This window comes from Serinus canaria, chromosome 22, assembly GCF_022539315.1.
Source record: "Serinus canaria isolate serCan28SL12 chromosome 22, serCan2020, whole genome shotgun sequence".
NCBI lineage: Eukaryota > Metazoa > Chordata > Aves > Passeriformes > Fringillidae > Serinus > Serinus canaria.
This window is the reverse complement of record NC_066335.1, coordinates 1,654,667-1,674,035: the sequence shown is the minus strand read 5'-3', so window position 1 is coordinate 1,674,035 and position 19,369 is coordinate 1,654,667. Positions and strand designations below refer to the sequence as shown.

Sequence of the window (19,369 nt, the reverse complement as noted above, 5' to 3'; positions counted from 1 at the left end):
CCTGGGGGGAGCCACAGTGAGTTGTGGGTTGCTGAGGCAGAGCTGTGCTCGCTGTGTGCCGTGGATGGCTGCAGCTGGGGACACGGACACTGCTGCCTGCTGGTCCCTGCTGCCCAGGCAGGGTCTCCAGGCTCTCCTTCACTTCTCCTCATTCAGCAGCCCCTCCTGAGCCCTACCAAGGGCTGTGTCCCCAGAGCTCTCCTCTCTGAGGATGGCACAGACATTTCCTTTGGGTGCTGCTGAAGGCCACAAGCCTCCTCCACCTCCTTGCCATGTCCTCAGGCACTTGGATCCAGCTGCAGGTGCCCACAAATCTCCTGCCTGCAGCTGGCTGCCCTGTCCCTGACACCACAGTGATCTGCAGAGCCTTCCTCAGCTTTGCAGGCTGTCCAGCCACCCTGCCGTGCTTGGGGACCTTCCCCAGCAGCATTCAGGACACTACAGCAGGCAAGGAGCTGGCTGGACAGGTTAGGAGGCACACATCCATCTTTCCTTGGCTCTCCCACCCTATGCCCCCAGTCAATATGTCTCTCTCCGATGAGAAAGTTAATAAATTTAGCTCTAGATTAAAAGTATCGATCATTTCATTTGTAAGCGATAAATAACTGGGGGGGGAGCACTGGGCAGCCCACGGGGTAGGGGCTGCAGGCTCTGGCTGCAGCAGCCGTGCACCCCACTGGGGCCAGGAGCCCTCATATGCATTCTGCCCGGATGCTGGCATTGATTTGCTATTAGTCTCCACGCACCACCCAGTAGCACATCATTCCCGGAGCTGCTATTAATGGCCTTTTGATAAATAATCACTTGTAAGTCAATAAATTTTTATTAAACAGTGTGGCGCTTTGATTTATGAAAATCTGACGGGGTTTGTCTGGGAGAAAAGGGATGCAGAATTGAAGCGGAGCTGCCATCCATCTGCCTGCCAGGCTGGCCTGCCTGTGCTGCACCCCCATGGCTCCTGGCTCTGCCCACACAGCCTGAGGCTGCCTGGCACCAGGCACGGGCTGGGCAGAGCTGGTGCTCGCTGCTGACTGCTCCTGAGCCCCCAGCACTGATGGGGCACTGCTCTGCTGCAGCAGCAAGTGCTCAGAGTGGGAGCTGTGGTGGGCAGCACAGCAAGGAGAGGGGCGTCAGTCCTGCCCACCAGGCTGATCCCCATGTGGATCAGCACTGTTTGGGGTCCTGTCTCAATGTGGGGATGCACAGGGCAGCCAGGCTGCAGCAGCCATTTGTCACTCTCCCTGGCTACAGCAGGCCCTTTGCCACCTGCTTTATTTGTCTCCCAGCCCTGACGTGGCATCAGACAGGTGTTAAACTACTTAATCACTTTAAAATTGTTTTAATTTTCTGTTTTGTATTGATCTCCACAGCACCAATTAATCAGCTCACTGGACCAGGCAGTTAGTACATTAAAAATTGTCAGCCAAGCTGGGCAGCTTAGAAAATGTTAAAAAAATATCCCACCAGCAGCCCCTCACTTCTCCCACCATGTGGAACCTGCTCCTGCTGAGTGCTGGCTCTGTCCACAGGCAGTGATGTGTCTTTTCCTGGTGGCACTGCCACCATGCTCCCAGGGGAGCTCCCTGCCATCCCACGTCCTTGCAAAGGCTCCATCAGCTCTGTCCTGGCCCAGCACCCGGCCCACGGAGGCAGTGGAGGGGCTGCAGGGCTGAGGGGGAGCATTACAAGCCCCATGCTCACTGCAGGGGCTGGGCAGGGACCTGTGCAGGGACAGCAGAACCCTAAGCTCTGGAAAAGTGGCACTGAGCACTCAGGTCTCCTTGGAAAGTGCCCAGAGCCCAGTGAGAGATTGAAGAGGGCTTTAAAAAGCCAAGCGTGAGCCTTGGCAGGTTGTACAGCAATGAGCTGCAGCCCCACACAAGGCTGCTGCTCAGGCCACTGGAAGGTCCCAGGGACTCAGGAGCTCCAGCTGGCCCAAGCGTGGGCTCGGCCACATTGCAGGTGCTGCCTGCAGCCGCAGGGAGGGGCAGCCCTTCCCCAGCCCCACTCCGACCCCTTCCGTGCCTCTGCCACGCTGCTAATCAGTGCCTGATGGGCCGGCAGCGCCTTATCTGCTATCGATTTCCTTCCAAGACACAGCCCACGTGTTTGCTCACACCTGGCTGGCACTTAGCTGGCTCTTGGCTGAACAACTGCCAAGCTTGCCCAGCCTTCAGCGCTGCATCTGTGCCGGCTGGAGCTCCTTTGGTGTCCTGAGCAGGTAAGGACAGCTGGCACCCACAGCTGGCATGCCACTGGTGAGCCACGGGGAGCCAGAACAGGGGGTGTGCAGACCTAGGTGCACGCACATCTGCAAGTGCAGCCCCCATTGCACAGGGGTGCAGCACAGAGCAGGGGGGGACCCAACAGGTTGGCAGGCAAACACACTGGGGCTATTGATGCCCCATCAATCCTGCAGCCCCGACAGGTGAATGGGCTCTCACTCACACTGTTAAGATAAATGATATTTATTTGCTGCTAAGAGCTTCCAACAAGAGGCCCCAGTGAGTGACTTTTGAACCAGCAGCTCTTGCTGCTGGTACACACCCAAACCAGAGAAAACCCTGGGAAAATCTCCAGGGCTCTCCTGCTTCTGTGGGCACTCCCTGTCCCACAGGCAGCACCTCCCTGCCTGGCATGCAGACCCTGCCCCATCCATCCTATCCCCAACCCTTCTCTAGCCCAGCCTCACAAAGCCACCCTGGACCACATGCCCACGAAACAAGTGCTGGGACTTGACTGGGACCTTTATTTCATCAATAAAAGCCGTGCAGGACGGCACAGCTGCACCTGACACTACCACGCGTGCTGCTCCCATCCCTGTGAGCCGTGCTCCCCACGCAGCTGCCAGCCAGCCCATCCCAGCAGCCAGGCAGGGGGGTCAGAGGGCCAGGCTGTGCCCGTGCTCAGCCGCTGTGCGTGCCCAAGCCCAGCATGGAGAAGGCTGCACGGTGCTTCCTCAGCAGCAGCCGGATCTTCTCGTCATCCGAGTCTGGGTCCAGGGGTTTGTTGTACTCATCGTCCTCGGTCTCGGAGGCCGCCCGCTCTCCGCCAGAGCCCCCCGCCCGCTGTGAGGATGAGGAGGGCTCCAGGGCACTCTTCTTCCTCCATTTGGTCCGTCGGTTCTGGAACCAGACCTGGTGCCCCACGGGCCCAGCTCAGTTAGCAGCCAGCACGCTGCGCACCCCATGCCACACAGGAAGCCATACTCACCTTCACCTGAGACTCAGTCATGCCCAGAGAATAGGCCAGCCGTGCTCTCTCCGGACCTGCCAGGTACTTGGTCTGCTCAAACGTCTTCTCCAGAGCAAAGATCTGGTGTCCTGTGAAGGTTGGGCGCGTGTGCTTCTTCTTGTGGATGCTGTCAGCCAAGTGAGCTGGGGCTACAGGAGAGGAAGGGAGAAGTGGGTGAGCTCTGGGCAGCCCACAACTCTGGACAGCTCTCCCTTTGTATGCACTCACCAGCACTCAGTGACCAAAGAGTCCCTCCACACCTGCTCCTCTCCAAATTAAAACTTTATTCCTGCTTCAGCCCCGTCCCAGGAGGGCTGAGCTGCCCACTGTGGAGGTCCCAGTGGGCAGAGAGAGCAAGAGCTGGGATAGGCACCTCCTGGTCAAGGACAGTGCTAAGTGCTTGTGCTGAGAGGGTAAGGGTCTCTATCAACAGGGCTTGACCCCAGAGCCCTGCAGCAGTGTGCCCCCATGTCTCACACCTTGCAGGATGGAGGACAGAAGACAGATATAGCTGGTCATTGGCTCGTAGCCGCGCCAGGAGTAGATGGCCAAACTGCCTAATCCATCTGCTCCAAAATCATCACCTGCAAAGGGGCGAAGGCGACCAGAGCTGCAGGTTCTGAAAAGCTGCATGCAGCCTCCTGAGGCTTCCCACGGGACAGCAGGTGCACCCATCCCACCTACCCTCTGGGACAGCAGCAACATGCTCTGCAATTCCCCTGCCAGCTCTCCACCAGGAAGGCAGTGCTGCCAGCCTGGGGCTCCGGGGCTGGCTGTCCTACCTGTCTCTGTCATGAACTACCCAGGCACTGACCGCCAGCAAGATTTTGTGAGCCAGAGGGCTCTGCCTGTCCTTGCCAGCTGCGGCTGCCTGGGGGCAAAGAATTACTATTTGTCACTAGAGCTGCCCCAGCCCTTGAGCAAAAAAGTTCTGTGACCATTTGAGGTCCAGCAGCTCCGGCACTGAGCTCCTTCCCACTGTCCTGGGCGAGCCTGCTGGCCAACCTCGTGCAGGGCAATGGAAAAGACGCAGCCTGGCCCAAGCCCTTGCCCTAATGCTCCGCAAGGTGCCCTGCTGCGGTTCGTCGGCATCAGCACGGTGCCCGTCCCCTGCGGCACCCACGCACCCACCCGGCCCGCAGCCGCTCCGAGCCCCCCGTACTTACGGCCGCCGCACTGCCGGCCGCCCCGCCACTCCGGGGCCGCCTCCGCCCAGCAGCTCCGGCCCCGCGGCAGGTACTCGCCACCAGCCTTGGGGAGGGCGCCCACCTGGGGCCCGTAATAGACGCCCGGAGAGCTCAGTCCGTTAAATCCGCCCGCGTGGGGGTAGCCAGGGAGGAGGCTGCTGTTGGGTGCCGCCGCGGGCCGGCCGAGGATGTCGGAGATGCCGTGGGGGGTGCCAGCAGCCAGCTGGGCACCCAGCCCGGGGGGTCCCAGCTTGTAGAAGGAGCTCTGCACTGAATACTGGCAAACGGGCGCCTTGGCCTCGGGGAAGGGGCCCAGCGAGGGGCCGTTGAGCAGAAAGGTGCCCGGCAGGTTGGCATCCATGGCTCCAGCACCGAGGCGGCCCTCAGAGCCCGCAACCCCGGAGGTGCGACGGCTGGCCCATTACCGCCGGCCTGGGGGGCTGCAGAGCCCCGGAGTCCTGGCTGGCACTGGGGTCCCGGCGGGGCCCGGGCAGCCCGGGAAGCGCCCGGTGACCTCGGGGGGCTCCGGCCCCGGACCCTCAACTTGGGCTCGGGCAGCGCCAACATTTCTCTGATAAAGACGGGGTCATTAGAATAACGCGCTCCCATTGGCCGCGAGGCTGCGGGCGGCGCGCCCATTGGCCAGGCCTCGGCGGCAGCGCGTGATTGGTCCGGCCCAGACAAATTGCGCTTTGAACGGCGGCGGCGGCGGCGGGGACGGGACACGGGACACGGGACACGGGACACGGGACACGGGACACGGGACACGGGAACGGGATGGGATGGGATGGGATGGGATGGGATGGGATGGGATGGGATGGGATGGGATGGGATGGGATGGGATGGGATGGGATGGGATGGGATGGGATGGGATGGCATGGCATGGGATGGCATGGGATGGGATGGCATGGGATGGCATGGGACACGACATGACAGGACACGAGGATGGGTGGGATACGGGGCGGCGCGGACGTTGGACAGCGCCGGTCGGGCCGGTGCCCTCCGGTGGGGTCTCAGTAGCGCCGCAGCCCCCGGGCCAGCCCCCGCAGTGGTGGCACGGACGCTTCCCCCCTCGCCCACCCCCGGAGAGGGCGCCGCAGCCCCTAGGGTGTTCTTGCTCCCTTCCGCTGCTCCAGGAGCGACAGAAACACGGCCGCCCCCGCCCACTCGGCAAGAGGGGACCCGGCCCCGGGCTCTCCGTCTTCCCCACCTTTGGAAAAGCATAGACGAGACACTGTTTGTGTTGATTTATTTATTAATTCATATTCTGATAGCTGGTGTACAGGGAAATGATCTATACATCAGGGCCTAAGACAGGGAGATCCAAAAGGCTTGTTTCCATAACAATTAAAAAAAGAAAATAAAAGTAATTTTTAAAACTTCTAAAAAGCTTCTAGTGTGCAGACTGCAGCATTCTCTAGGCTCAATGTCGGGTGCAGCCTCCCCCTACCAGCCCTACAAGCAATCTGAGCGCGAAGCAATGTCACTGCAGGTGCCTGGCACGGTTGCAGCACAGCACATTCCCTACGGCATACACAAGGCCAAAGCACTGGACCCACACACAACTCTAGGGTGATGCTACGGAGTCAGCTGTTGCGGTGGGTCTAGGGAGGTTATTGTACGCAGCAAGGGTGATGGATGGAGAGTCTGTGCCTCTATGGCTCAACTTTGGGGCGGGGAAGGGGCTGCTTTGCTCTCCGAGGCTAAGCTGGGTCAGTCGCTTCGCTGCAGCGAGGCTTCTTCTTGGCTGCAGGGCAGCCAGGGGCTCTCCCAGCAGATGTGCACCCACTGAAAGGCAGGGCTGCCCTGCCAAGGCCACCAGCACACAGCCTGAAGCTGGAGGGGCGCTTGTTCTGCGCCTGGCCACAGAGAACAAACTCAGACTCTGCAAAGCAGGGCCGTGGCCGCCTCCAGGAGAAAGACCAGGGGGTCCCCACATCACTGTGCTACAAAGGTCAGGTCCCCACATCAGCTGGGTGAAGGACAGGGTCAGGGACCTGGGACCAAGTGCCACTACCTTCTCCCTGCTCTCCTGGGGTCAAGTATTACAACAGGGTCAATGTCCTGCCCAGCTCTGAGCTGCCTGGGCAGCTCTGCCCAGCACGGCTCTCCTGCTAGAGCAGCCTGGAGGCTGCCCCAGCCCCCAGGGCTCAGGCAGATTCCACCTGGAGAAAATGCAGCCACCGGGGCAGCAGCAGCTCCCGTGGCTCTGGGTTTGGTCCCGGGAGAGTCAGTATCCAGGGCTGTTAACCCCCCTTGCAGGGAGGCCAGGGTCCCTGCAAAGCCCTTGCCTGGGGTGCGTATTGCACGGCTGCTGGCTATTGCTAGCTCCTGGCTCATCTCCTGAGCAGATATTGTGCTGAGTAGAGCTAGGCACAACCCCACGTCGTGGCACAAGCACCTCCTGCTCTCTCTCACTGCACATCCTCCCTGGGCCCCAAGCACCTCAGCGCAGGCCTACAGCTTCAACCCAGCTGGAGCCAACACAAACTGGGGCTGGACCGTGGGACTGCACCTCTAGCCCCCCCTCTTCAGGCCAGGAAGGGGCCAGGCTCAGGCAGAGGGGCACAGGACAGGGGTAGGCTGCTGCCCTCTCTCTCCTATAGCCATCCTGCTCCGTTCACCAGAGCTGCTCACATATCCCAAAGGCTTTGCCCATCCTGCAGCCTGAAGAGGTATATGAGAGCAGAGCTGTCAGTGCTTTGTACATACTGCTAGAGTGTCCCTAGGGGTTTGCATAGTATTTATTGGTTCATATACACAAGGCTGATTGCTGTACAGTTTACACTTTCAACATAAGCAACGAGCTCAGTGCTCTGCCCTGATGGGAGACTTTGCACGTGCTGGGGAGAGGAAGGGCAGCCCTGCACCAGTCCCTCTGCCCAGGGCAGCTGCGCTCCCTGCAGCCTCCCCTCGCCCCCTCCGGCCACTGCTGCCCTCCCCAAAACCCAACACTCACAGGGAGGGATGAGAAGCAAGTCCAGCAGAGGCAGCACAGGCATTTGCAGGGGGGGCCAAGCACCTCTCCTTCCACGGTGAGCAGTGCCATGCTGCCCCAGCTTTCCTCCTGCAGCTGGAGCTCACACCTGGGGATGCATCTACACACGCGATCACACGGAGGTGCAATCTCCTTCCCTCTCCTTTTCTTCTGCTCCAGCTCTTGCCTCCCCAAGGAGCTGAGAGCATGCCCCTGGTGTGTGGTGCTGTCTCTGGGCTCCTGGCAGCAGCGGGGCAAGGATGGAGGCCCCTCATCTGTTTGAAGTACTGTAGCTCATGCGTCTTGCAGTCAGTCAGTCATGCGGATAGGACGGTAAGTATATCTCATACAGGAATCATGCCATTAGCCTATAGAAACATGTACAGCCAGCCCTGCTCCCCTCCACTCTCTGCTCTCCTCTCCTCTCTTCTCAGGTATGTGTCAGAACGTGTGTGAAGTTCAGTGGTTTGGTGTTGAGGTGCGATCCTGGGGAGACACAGAAATACAGGGGTTACCAGGCATTCATGGTGGCACGTCCAGGGTTAATGGTGGGGGCAGCCAGCTACGTGGCTGGGAAGCCCCTTCTGTACACTGTGCTTGTCCCACATGCACCCATGCTGCCAGGCAACCATAAGACAACTTTTGGGGGGTGTCAGACAGTGACAGGGCACCACTAATGACATGGATGGCACTGATGGTGCTGCCTCATCTGCTCAGAGCAGCAAGCCCCAACTGCAATGTGGCACTGGGAGGGAGCTGGGAGGGCTGCTCAAAGATCTGGGATGGAGGAGGCCAGCCTTGAGCCTTCAGCTAGGATGACTGAGTTGCACCCCACTCTCCGAGCAGTGAGGGAGACCTTCCCCAGTGCACACCCAGGGCCACTTTCACACGGTGGAAAACTGCAAAAGCAAAGTAACAGAAGCAGTGCCCCAGAGACAGGCAGAGCCAGGGACTGTCTGGGGAGTGGGGCAGGCAGAGGAGGGGGGACAGAATCTGCATGAATATGTGCCCACAAGCATAAGCCTCTTGACTTTCATACACCCACAGAGAGCTCACTAACAGAGTGGAGAGAGAGGGGAGAGGGAGGACAGAGCCAGTCATGCATGTACTACAGAGGCCAGAGGACCAACTGCCCCACTTGGCAGCCTCCTGCCAGGAGGCAGTGCTGGGCATGCAACACCTTCCCCCAGTGCTGCACTGTCAGCCCAGCAGTGAGTGTGCAGAGAAAAATGGTGCAGCTAGGCTCAAATGTGCTGTACCAAGCACCCTGCCTTCAGCCTGGCCTAGCCCCACTCCACAGGGAGATCAGGGAATGCACAAGACTTAAGGGGTCATTCTGAGCTCAGTGAGGATCAATGGAAGAAACGTCCCAGGTCAAAGGTGGGTGCTCTGTTGTCAGCCCCTACAAGTGTCACGTTCCTGCACTTGCCACTCCTGCATCCCTACTGCCCAGAAATTCCCCAGCAGCACCCTGCCAAGGCCTGCCCCCATCCTGGCTTCAGCAGACCTCAATGCTTTCCTCTACATGGCTGGAAGAGGCAGCAGTGCTGTGGGCAGGGGCAGCAGCCATGGCCCCACAGAACCAGGACACCCTGCATCTGACCCACAGCCCTGCCATGCTCAGCTGCACCCCAGGGAAGGGGCACTCCAAAGCACCAGCTCCAAGGGCTGGTCCCATCTGCCACAAGGCTGCACAGTCAGTGCTCATGCATGAAGGGGGCAGTTCTGCTCAGACCCCATGCAAATGCAATCTAGTCCCTGGAGTGACTTGGACAAAGACCATCCCTCTGTCTGTAGCCCAGGAGTAACAGCTCTGTGACCCTGTCACTGGGGACCATCCCCCTGAGCACCAGGTGCTGCCACTGCAGGAGCAGCCCTTGGCACTGTGGCTGCAGTGGGCTGCTGTGCACACAGCTGGCTGCAGCATCTCTGCAGACCAGGGCACCCTGTGCCCACAGCACCCAGGAGCATCAGCAGGGCCACACTGCTGCCCACCCTCAGTCTTTTGCTGCTGCACAGTAAACCCTCTGTGCAGGCCAAGAGCTGGGCACTGCCCCACCACACTGTCCCCAGGAGAATGGGCATGACCAGCAGCTCAGTGCAGGCAGCAGCATGGAGAGCCAGGACAGAAGGAAGAGCAAAGGTAGGGTTACCTCAAAAAAGAGGCCATTTGAGGGGTCACTGCTTCCCCCTTTTCAGGCTGGCTCGTTTCACTATCTGAGCCCCCATCCTGCCCCCAGAGACCTCTGGTTTCGGGACACGCACTCGCACCTCCTCCTGAGGGAGCCGGAGGGGCAGGAAGCAGGACATCACCCAGGTGAACAGACAGACAGAGAGAAAAGGACAGGAAAGGGAAAGGTAGAGTCAGTTGGCAGGCAGAAAACACCGAGCAAGAACACTGGTGCAGTGGGCAAGATTTGCCTTAGAGGGGAAACAGGAGAGGAGCGCAGGGCAGAAGAAAGGACAGAGGGTGACATTGACCCAGAGCCTGAGAGTCCTGCAGAAGTCCTGAGAGTCCTGGGTGCTGGCCCAGGCAGGCTGGCTGCAGGGCAGGGCTATGAGCCACACTGTACCTTGGCACCCAGACCATCCCGGTGCAAGATGGAGTATTTCATGAAGTGATCATCCTCAGCCTCCAGGTCCTGGGGCTCCTGTAGGGAGCCCTCCAGAATCAGCTCCTCCTGTTCCTGCCTGTCACCCATGTCACCAGGGCCCAGCTGACGCACCACCTTCCGGATAATCTGTGGAGACCCAGATGGGCATCACAGCCAGCCCCAGGCCACCACGGCTCCCTCCCCACCCAGTCCGGTCCCGAGCTGCCAGTGGTGTGTGAGCTGGAGAAGTACCGTGACTGTAACCTAAGACAACGGGACACCAATGCCTTACATGGGCCCCGGGCTGCACGGGTGGAGGGGCGAAGGGAAAGGCTGCGGCATGCCCTTCCCCACACCCTGCCGCTGATCGCTCACTCACCTTCTTGGTGATGATATTGCCTTGATCGTCTGTGAACTGCTCCTCAGTCACCTGCTCTCCAGGGAGATGAAGGGCTTCATTCCCCTGCAGGAACACGAGGGAGATCAGGGCTTGTGAGGGCGGTGAGGGGAGTGGTTTACCTGGTAGAACAACACACCTGACATGCACCCCGCAGCCTCCGCGTCCCGCCCTGCCCCGTCCCTGCTTTCCTGCGCGTCTGCCCGGGCTGCTCTCTCCGCTCGCCCGCTCGTTACCTTCAGCAGGACTCGCCGGCGGACGACTCTGGCGGAGAGAGCCTCCTCATCGTCCGCCAGCCCCTGGCTCTCCCCGAGCTCCTTGTCCAGCTCCCGATGGGCGTGTTTGAGCAGGAAGCGCACAGAGCCCCTGACGATGTGCATGACGTTCTGGCAGCTGACCAGCAAGAAGGCCAGGAGCACCAGAGCGATCAGCAGCTGGGCCAGGAAAGCCCACATCCTGCCGGGCTGCGCTATCAGCGCTCGGCCATGCCGCCCCGAGCCGTGCCCGGCTCCCGGGAGCTGCCGGAGCCGCAGCCCCGCCGGCTGTGGGCGGCGAGAAGGGAGCGCGCAGGTGGAGCGTCCTGTGCAGTCATGTGGCCGGGACTGCCCCGGCCAGGCAGCGAGCAGGACAGATCTGTCCCTCTTCTCTGTCAGCTTGCCCAACAGCCTGTCCCCCTGACTACGGCAGTGGGCAGTCCTCCGTCACAGGGCAAATGAAGCCCTGGGTAAAAGCCAGGGCGTTTGGGGTGTCATTGGAATCACACCCGACTCAGGTGATGCAGAGCTGAGCAGCCACCTCCAAGCGTGGCCGTGCGTGCCCTGGCTGGGGAAAGGTGCTTGCCCTCACCTTGTACCTGCTGGCTCTGTGTGACCGTGGCATCAAGCCCACCACCCAGCCTGGCCCCTAGACCAACTCTATTTCTGGCTCCAGCAGGCTGTTGGGCTGGCAGCCAGGGCAGATACTCAATAAGGAACGAGTCTGGGGGGGTGACTGGGTTATAAATGGAGAACGAGAGCTCAGGTATCAAGCACAGCAGGCTATTCTGGGCCGAGAGGCACCCCGAGGGGCAGGAAATATGGCAGGAGAGTTGAGGAGCTAGCACCTGGTCTGCCTGACAGGCGTCCATAGGGTCACCACTTCCTGCAGGGCTGACTCCCCTGCTCCTACTCTCACCTGCCCAAAGAAGCGGCTGTCGGCCTCCTCCTGCCAGCCGCCTGTGGGGTGCTGAGGCTGCCAGTCGCTGTCCTCTGCAGAGCTGACCCTCATCAGCTCCGTGGCTGACACCAGGACCTGCTCTTGCTGCTGGCCCTGTGCCCCAGAGGCTGTGGTGTGCGTTGAGAGCAGCCTTCGGGTGACTCCCTCCTGCCAGGAGCCCGCTGTCAGGTCCTGTAGGCAGGAGATAAAGGAGCCTTCTGCATTCCAGTCCCTCAGCCTGGGCACCAGAGAGGGACAGGGATAGGGAGAGAGAGACAGAGAGAGAGAGGCAGTCAGCTTTGCATGGAGTGCTGCACCCTGAGCAGCAGCCGAGCTCCGGCAGGCACACCTGCACCCCACAGGTGCTGCTGGGCGCCCGGCAGAAGCAGCACAAGACACACAGATGCACAAAAGGCACAGGCCACCTCCATGCCATGCTCCCTGCCCATCCCACAGCCTCACAGCTTGGCCAGAGCGTGAGGCAAGAGCATGCTGTGCTCTCGTGGTCTAGGTGTGGTCTAGCTCTAGCTCTAACGTGGTCTAATGCTGTGGAGCATTTCTGGGTGCTGCCAAGGACTTCATGGGTCCAGTTCCACTGGGAATGTGGGAGGAGGCAGCCCAGGTTAGGGTTAGCTCTCCTAAGTACAACCTACATGCAGGGCCTGGCTGACTGGGGGCCTCTCCCAGGTGCTCTGCAAGGAGCCCTCCAGAGCATTGCCAGAGAGGTGTGAGGCCCAGCCATGGTTCTGTGTACTGCAGATGCCTGGGCTCCAGGGCTGGAGACCAGCAGGGAAGCAAGCAAAGCAGGGAGATTGTTGCAGCTGGCCCAGCACAGGGCAGTAGCTGGTAAAGCAGTTGTGCTCCCCTAGCACGGTCACCCTGGTGCCCCAGGCTGCAGTACCTGTCTGCACTCTTCTCCACATCATGGCTAAAGGTAGGTGATGTCATGATCCTGGCTTGCACCTTCTCCTGAACTGAAACAAAAGAGACTTCACTCTCCGGGTCCTGCTCCCCAGTCCCTGGTTGATGATCACCAGATGGCATCTTCCCCTCTGGCCTCTGCCCCTCCTCCTGCTCTAGAAGGTCAATCAGGCCATTCATGGCATCTGAGTCCACTGTGTCATCCTCAACCAGGTCCATAGAGCCCATGTGGTCTGGGCCATGAGCATCTGCTAGAAGTTGCCCTGGGAACCGGCCTTCGCTTGTGGCATCCGAGTCCTCAGCCTTGCTGCACTCCAGAGAGGAGTCCTCAGCAGTCACCAGCGAGGGGGTGAGCCCCGAGGACCACACCTGCATGTCGGACATCTCCATCAGGGCATCCTGCTCAGTGGCAGCCATGGGGATAGCATCCATGATGGCCACCTCATTCCAGTACTGGTCGGCACGCAGCGGGGATGGCAGTGTGTAATGCAGGGAGGCAGGGGACAGCAGCTCGTCCTGCAGTGAAGCGTAACCTATATGGGCAGACAGAGGCATCATGTCCAGCAGCCACCTCACGCACGCACAAGCACAGTAGGGCAAAAGGGAAACAGCTTCTGGGAGGATGGCAGCCCCAAGGACAGCAATGGGCATGCCACAGCCCCAGGCTGAGCAGGGTTGTGCTCACAGCAGCTTTCACAAGGTCCCTGCAAATGCTGCCATGCCTCCCTTCAAATCCTGGGGCTGCTTTGGGCAGGTCCTGGGGCTGCCTCCTCCCTGTGAGGAGGACTGGTCTGGTGTTCACACGATTTTCCATCCACACTGCAGGACACAGTGCCCTCTTTGCTACCCTGCTCCGTCAGACCCCCTGGCCCCTGCCCACAGCCCCCATCCAGCATCAGCTGGCTGTTAGCCTGGAGTTCAAGTAGCCAAGTCTGGCAGGCACCAACTCTCAAAGCCAAACACTCTCCACAGCACAGAGGAGAGGGTTGGAAGTACCATGAGCAGGGAAGGATGGCCCCAGAACATGCCATGCAAGCCCAAGGCCCTGCAGAAGGCAGCCAGGGCCTTACAACCCCACGGGTGTCTCCAGGGCTACAAGCCATTGTCATGTCTCATGCCCAGGGCCATGTGCACAGCTCAGGCACATCCATATGGACTACAACCAAGCCAGGCACTCCCACCCATGCAGATGGCTCTGCTCAGCCTTTTCCAGCTTTGAGCCATTTTTTCACCCCTGGAGATCAGCAGTGAACCTGTTCTGCTCCCCTGGCAGCCAGGGAATGCCAGCCACAGCCAAGGCACAGGGTACAGCTGGGACCCTCGGCACAGGAAGGGCACCTCACCCATGGGCACCCGGGTGCCTGGCCAGGGGCATGCAGTGCAGTGCCAGCGAGGGAAGGAGCGTGGGACTGTGCAGGAGAAGAAGGCCTGGGATGGCTGCCTGCAAGCATGACAGCTGTCAGAGGGGCAGTCCCTGGTGACATGCAGTCGCTGGAGCAGGATGCGGCTCCCAGAGGGCTTAGCTGAGGTGGAGACAGTGGAGACAGGCAGTGGAAGATGAGAGAAGGAGAGGCCAGGATGAGCTCAGAGGAGAAAGATGAAAAGAAGTGACCCACAGGAGTGCCCGCACCTGGCAGCACTAGGTGGCATGTTTGAGAAAACAGAACAAGGGGAGAGACAGAGAGGGAGAGAGCGATGAGCCAGCGCTGCAGGGCCAGAGCCACAGTGCAGGGCTGCAGCAGCACAAAGCCCTGCCCCTGTCTGGTGTGCTGGCTCCCCAGCAGCATGTGCCACAGCTGACTCTGGCTGTGTCCCCACATCCAGGCCCACTCTGCCTGGCAGCCAGCCCAGGCACACCACCACAGCTGGACAGCCAGGACTCAGTGAGCTCCCTGGCCACTGACCAGCTCGCACAGCCAGAGACACCTCTCACCTCTCACACTGGCATAAGGAACACATGTCAATCCCACCTGGAGGGTTTCTGAGAAAGCAGCATGGCAGAGCCAAGCTTTCTGCAGCACAAGCCCCAGTGAAGAGGCCACATCCGCCAGCAATGCCTTGTGCCCACTCACTTCTCAGTGGGTGCAACCTGGTCAGGCAAGACACCAGCCCCAACCTCCGCACAGACCGTGCCCCCAGGGCCCTCCTGCGTTCCCTGCCAGAAGGTGGGGCTCACCATTCATCTGGGACGGCGAGAGGGAGTAGTCTCTGTCTGTGTAGCGCCAGCTTCCCTTCAGGCTGCGGCTCTGCCGGCCCGAGCCCTCCAGCATGTTGACGATCTCGCTGCGGTCGATGTTCCTCAGCGCCGTGTACAGGTTCTCAACTGCAGGGGGAAGGTGGTGTCAGCAAGCCAGTCACTTGGGGGGACACAGCCATGCCCCACACACCCTCCAGGTGGGCAGGGAAGGCAGATATGCATGGACCACTGTGGCAAAGCCAGCCAGTGGTCCTTGAAGATGCACACGCTGCTCTGCATAGCTCGCCCTGCCACCTCTGTGCCCGTAAAAGGGCACCTCGGCTACTCACTCTTGACATTCTTGCCCTCACGGCTGGCCCAGAGGTTGAGTAAGGCTATGCTCTGCTCCAGAAGGGAGTTGGGGTTCTCCACACGTATCCTGTTGATGTCATCCACCCCAAACTGCAGCTCACGTGCCAGCTCTGGGGAAAACACCATGTCAGTGTCACACCTTCTGGCGCCCACCACGAGGCTGGGGATGCTGTGGAGGGCTCAGCCAGTGAAGGACAGTGCAGAGACCCTCTGCTACATACAACTGAACACAGCAGAACATGCAGGAGCTGGCATGGGGCAGGGGTTGAAGCCCCCCAGCTCAGGCTGGCTGTGACTAGCACAGGAGGGTCTCATGCTAAGAAGTGTGGGCTCTGCTGTGGCATGTGTGGCTGCAATGAAGAGCAGCAAGATGTACAGTAATAACAAAGCCATGCATGTGGATATGTGCACAGCCACGGGAAGGTTCACTCCAGTGCCCCTGAATGCACTGCAAAGCAGCCACTTCCAGCACACTTCCAGCCTCCCTAAGTGCCAGCTTTCCCAGGAGTGTTGTGCATCCTCAGAACCCTCAGGTGTGCACTCACCTGCCCAGCTGAGGCCCAGCTGTTCTGCTATGTCAACCATCTTCTGGTCTGCCTTGTCTGTGCTGCTCAGAGAGCCTGGAGGAGAAGAGGGAGTCACAGTTCAGCTGCACAGGGCCCTGCAGCAGAGCGGTGAGGGGAATGGGGTGCTGGCCCTGGGGGTCACACAGACCCCTAGGCACAGCACTGCCCTGCAGGCAGCACCAAGGGAACCTCCAGGGAAAGGGAAGTTGCTGTGAGTGCAACTATGACTGGATCATCCCAGCTTTGCACCGGCTTGGGCACCCCAAGTGCAGGTGGTGAGTGGGCTGGGATGCTCCCAGCAGGCTGCATACCAAAACTGGTCTCACTTAGGATGCTGTATCGCTCCCGCAGAGACAGTGGTGTCAGTGTCCTCCTTCGCTCATCACTGCCACTTCCCTGTGAAAGTGGTGACAAACCGAGGGGTCAACAGCTTGAAAAGAGGGCAGCAGCTCTGCCCTGACACGACTGCTTCTCCTCCACCTCCTGAGTGGCACGACATGGCCACGTGGAGCAGGTGAAGAAAGCTGACAGCAAGGGCTGTCCCCTGCACTTGGGGAAGGGATGGGCCCTGGCTGCCCCCTACCAGAGTGCCAAAGGCCCTACACTGACCTTGGTGCAGGGTGGGATGCTGATGTTCAGGTGGCAGAGCACGTGCTGGAGGTCCTCGTACTTCATGGCCTTGCGCAAGAAGGACAGGGAGCCACTGGCTTCCCTGCTGCTGTCCCGGACCTGAGTGCCAGAGCCCAGTTAGGTGCCTTGGCACCAGCCAAGGGCCCAACTGCTTGCTCTTGCCCTACCTACCAGCCTTGTAGCCTGACGTTACCTTGATGGGAATGACAAGACGGTTCTCGCGGAAGGACTGGAAGAGGAAGGTGCGGGGCTGAGCAGCCTTCTTGACAGGCACCAGGTTCCCTGAGAGTTCCACGTGCAAAGGCATTCCTTCCACCACCTGGCCGGGAGCAGAAAATATGCTCAGGCCCTGTGCAGAGCTGCTTCTCCTGCCGCTGGACGGGGCAGGTACCCCTGACTCTCCTAGCCAGGCCAGGACCAGCCCCTTCCACTGGTTTCAGCCTCCCCTCTCTTTGTTAACCCTCTCCCTGCTGCCCTCCACACGTGCTGCTGAGGGGACAAACCTCAATGTCCCTGCTGCGGGCCACCTCAGTGAAGTTCTCGTGCTGCTCTAAAGTCTTGTCCACCTTGTCATCAGTCATGCAGTAGCAGCGCAGGCGGCCTTCCCGCGCGTCGTTCATCTTGGCAAACACCACGAATTTGGCCATGTAGGGCACGGCTGTCAGCTCCTTGTACAGCATGGTGGCAAAGTGCACGGCCTCAGCTGTGCGTGGGCAGTCGGCCAGCCAGAACCTGCAGGAGATTTTGGTCAGGGGGCTGCTGGGCAGTGGCACCAGGTAGCTGCCCCCAACCCCCCTCAAATGTCACCATGATGTTTTCTGAAAAATCCTCTCTGCCCAGGATTTTTCTCCTGAGAAGCTGAGAAGCCTCAGAGAAAAAGGAAAACAATAATTATCTGATTGCTGCTCTTGTGTTTTGCTGCTTTGGAATGTGGTTTGGAGATGGTTTATCTGACATGTAAATTGTTTTGACTTAATGACCAATCATGGTCCAGCTGTGTCAGGACTCTGGAAGGAGTCACGAGATTTCATTATCACTCTTTGTAGCCTTCTGTCTGTATCCTTTCTCTATTCTTTAGTATAGTTTTAGTAATATAATATAATATAATATAATATAATATAATATAATATAATATAATATAATATAATATAATATAATATAATATAATATAATATAATATAATATAATATAATATAATATAATATAATAGCCTTCAAAGAACATGGAGTCAGATTCATCATTCCTCCTCCATCCAAGGGACACCAAAAATACCACACTCAGCAGTCAACTGGACTGCAAAGGAAGCCCCAAGAGTTCTGGACACAGGTGTAGCCCCATCTTGGATGGGGACCCAGCCAAGTACAAATAATGGTCACCTTCCTTCTGCACACACAGCTGTTGTGACTGCTTCCTGAACTTTACTCAGGCAGCATGGGGGTCTCAAAGCTAGAGGAAACCACCCTGCATGTAGGAATAGGGCAGCACAGCACCAGGGGTAAGGGACTTCTCCTGGCAAAGGCTGTAGCAAGGCCCAAGGAGCACCAGATATCCTCAGATGGGCACACTTTCGCCCAGGACTCACCTGGCAGACACATTGGTGGTGAAATTAGCACACTCATTTTCATAGATTAGCTTTGTGGTGCCTGTTATGTCTTCCCACTGGGCTTGGGCTGTCCCTCCTGCAGCAGAAAGCGAGGGTGAGCATACTGTCATTCCATAAGCCCAGGGTCTGCATCCCCTAGGCATTTGTTTTCTCTGGAGCTGCATCCCCCTGAGGCAGCCCAGCCCATCCCCATGGAGAGCACGCTCGCAGCCTCACCGATCACACTGCAGAGCAGACGTAGGCTGGTGGTGTCACCCTCCCCACTGTCTCGGGGATTGTCCTTCCAGGATGGTGGCAGTGGGATCCGGAGGCCAATGGGGCGGTGGAACTTCCTCCGCCGTGGCTCCACTGTGACAATGGGGCTGAAGGTCGCTTGGTTCCCCAGCAATTTGGTCACCAACTCATCAGGCACAGGCTGTGCCTGTGGGTAGCACAAGGATGGGCATCAGGGATGGTTTTTCCTCAGGCTGGGGCACAGCCTGGGCTTGCAGTCCACCCCCAATTGCAAAAGCATGTCTGGGCCCCAGGGCAGGCTCTCTGAGGCTCACCTGCAGGGCCAGCCTCACTCTTTTGGTGACAGCAGTGTCTGGGAAGGTGGCCTGTACCATGGGCACCAGTGTGCTTTTCAAACAGCCTCCTTCAGGGCCAATCATATCGCAGTCCTGGCAAATCCGGGACATGACCACAAAGTAGAGAGGGAAGTCGGTGGTGATGATGCGGCAGACCCTCTTCTTGTCCAGCTCCTCCTGGCTCTCCAGCTCTGCAAGGGCAGCACAGCCATCAAACAGTGCTCATACACTGAGCCCGTGGATGTCCCTTGGTGCTCATACACTGAGCCTGTGGATGTCTCTTGGTGCTCATACACTGAGCCTATGGATGTCACTCCGTGCTCATACACCGAGCCTGTGGATGTCACTCAACACCCCACCACGCTACACTGAGCACACCACTCAGCCCCACTCCACCTCCCAGGCCACCTGCAGCCTGCATAACCCTCTCCTTATCCAGCTCCTCCTGGCTCTCCAGCTCTGCAAGGGCAGCACAACCATCAAACAGTGCTCATACACCAAGCCCGTGGATGTCACTCATTGCTCATACACCAAGCCTGTGGATGTCACTCAATGCCCCACCGTGCTACACTGACCACACCACTCAGCCCCACTCCATCTCCCAGGCCACCTGCAGCCTGCAGGGAGCTGCCAGGTGTGCAGCCCCTGCCCTCCTGGCCCCCTCACCCTCGTCCATGCCATTGAGCAGCTGGTCCATGTAGCTCTCCTCGTAGCGGTTGCGGTGCTCCTTCCACACGGAGCCGTTCTCGCTGCGCAGCACCACCAGCTCACGGTCTCCACGTCCATACGAGGCAAAGTGTGGAATCTCCACAATGACAGGGCTGCAGATAGCACAGGAAGGCCACTGGCACCCACAAGCTGCCACAAGGACATGCAGGCAGCAAGGTGGCCCTGGGGAAGAAGGACTGCTGACCTCCCTTTCTCTGCCAAAGAGGGCTCTGCACCTGGG

General features: G+C 59.2%; 2 protein-coding genes across 6 annotated transcripts in view; both read right to left on the bottom strand.

The window, feature by feature from the left end:
• Positions 1-2,687: 2,687 nt before the first annotated feature.
• NKX6-3 (NK6 homeobox 3) lies at positions 2,688-5,019 on the bottom strand. Its single transcript, XM_009097677.4, has 3 exons — positions 4,401-5,019; positions 3,214-3,383; positions 2,688-3,137 (listed from the first exon to the last, which is right to left on the bottom strand). Exons 1-3 carry the CDS (start codon positions 4,780-4,782, stop codon positions 2,907-2,909), a joined length of 783 nt encoding a protein of 260 aa, XP_009095925.2. The 5' UTR covers positions 4,783-5,019; the 3' UTR covers positions 2,688-2,906.
• Positions 5,020-5,658: 639 nt separating this feature from the next.
• The window catches only part of ANK1 (ankyrin 1), a 38,965-nt gene continuing 25,254 nt past the window's right edge, over positions 5,659-19,369 (bottom strand). For 2 of the 5 annotated variants that reach the window (XM_050982809.1, XM_050982810.1), the window contains 16 exons: positions 19,087-19,241; positions 18,400-18,611; positions 18,068-18,272; positions 17,831-17,927; positions 16,752-16,980; positions 16,442-16,567; positions 16,228-16,347; positions 15,930-16,014; positions 15,598-15,672; positions 15,031-15,162; positions 14,681-14,827; positions 12,485-13,037; positions 11,563-11,821; positions 10,372-10,455; positions 9,972-10,139; positions 5,659-7,884 (listed from right to left, as the gene is read on the bottom strand). In XM_050982809.1, coding sequence (XP_050838766.1) covers positions 7,858-7,884; positions 9,972-10,139; positions 10,372-10,455; positions 11,563-11,821; positions 12,485-13,037; positions 14,681-14,827; positions 15,031-15,162; positions 15,598-15,672; positions 15,930-16,014; positions 16,228-16,347; positions 16,442-16,567; positions 16,752-16,980; positions 17,831-17,927; positions 18,068-18,272; positions 18,400-18,611; positions 19,087-19,241 — 2,674 coding nt within the window. In that variant the 3' untranslated portion in view covers positions 5,659-7,857. The other 3 variants (XM_050982811.1, XM_018922669.3, XM_050982812.1) reach the window with 3 other exon arrangements.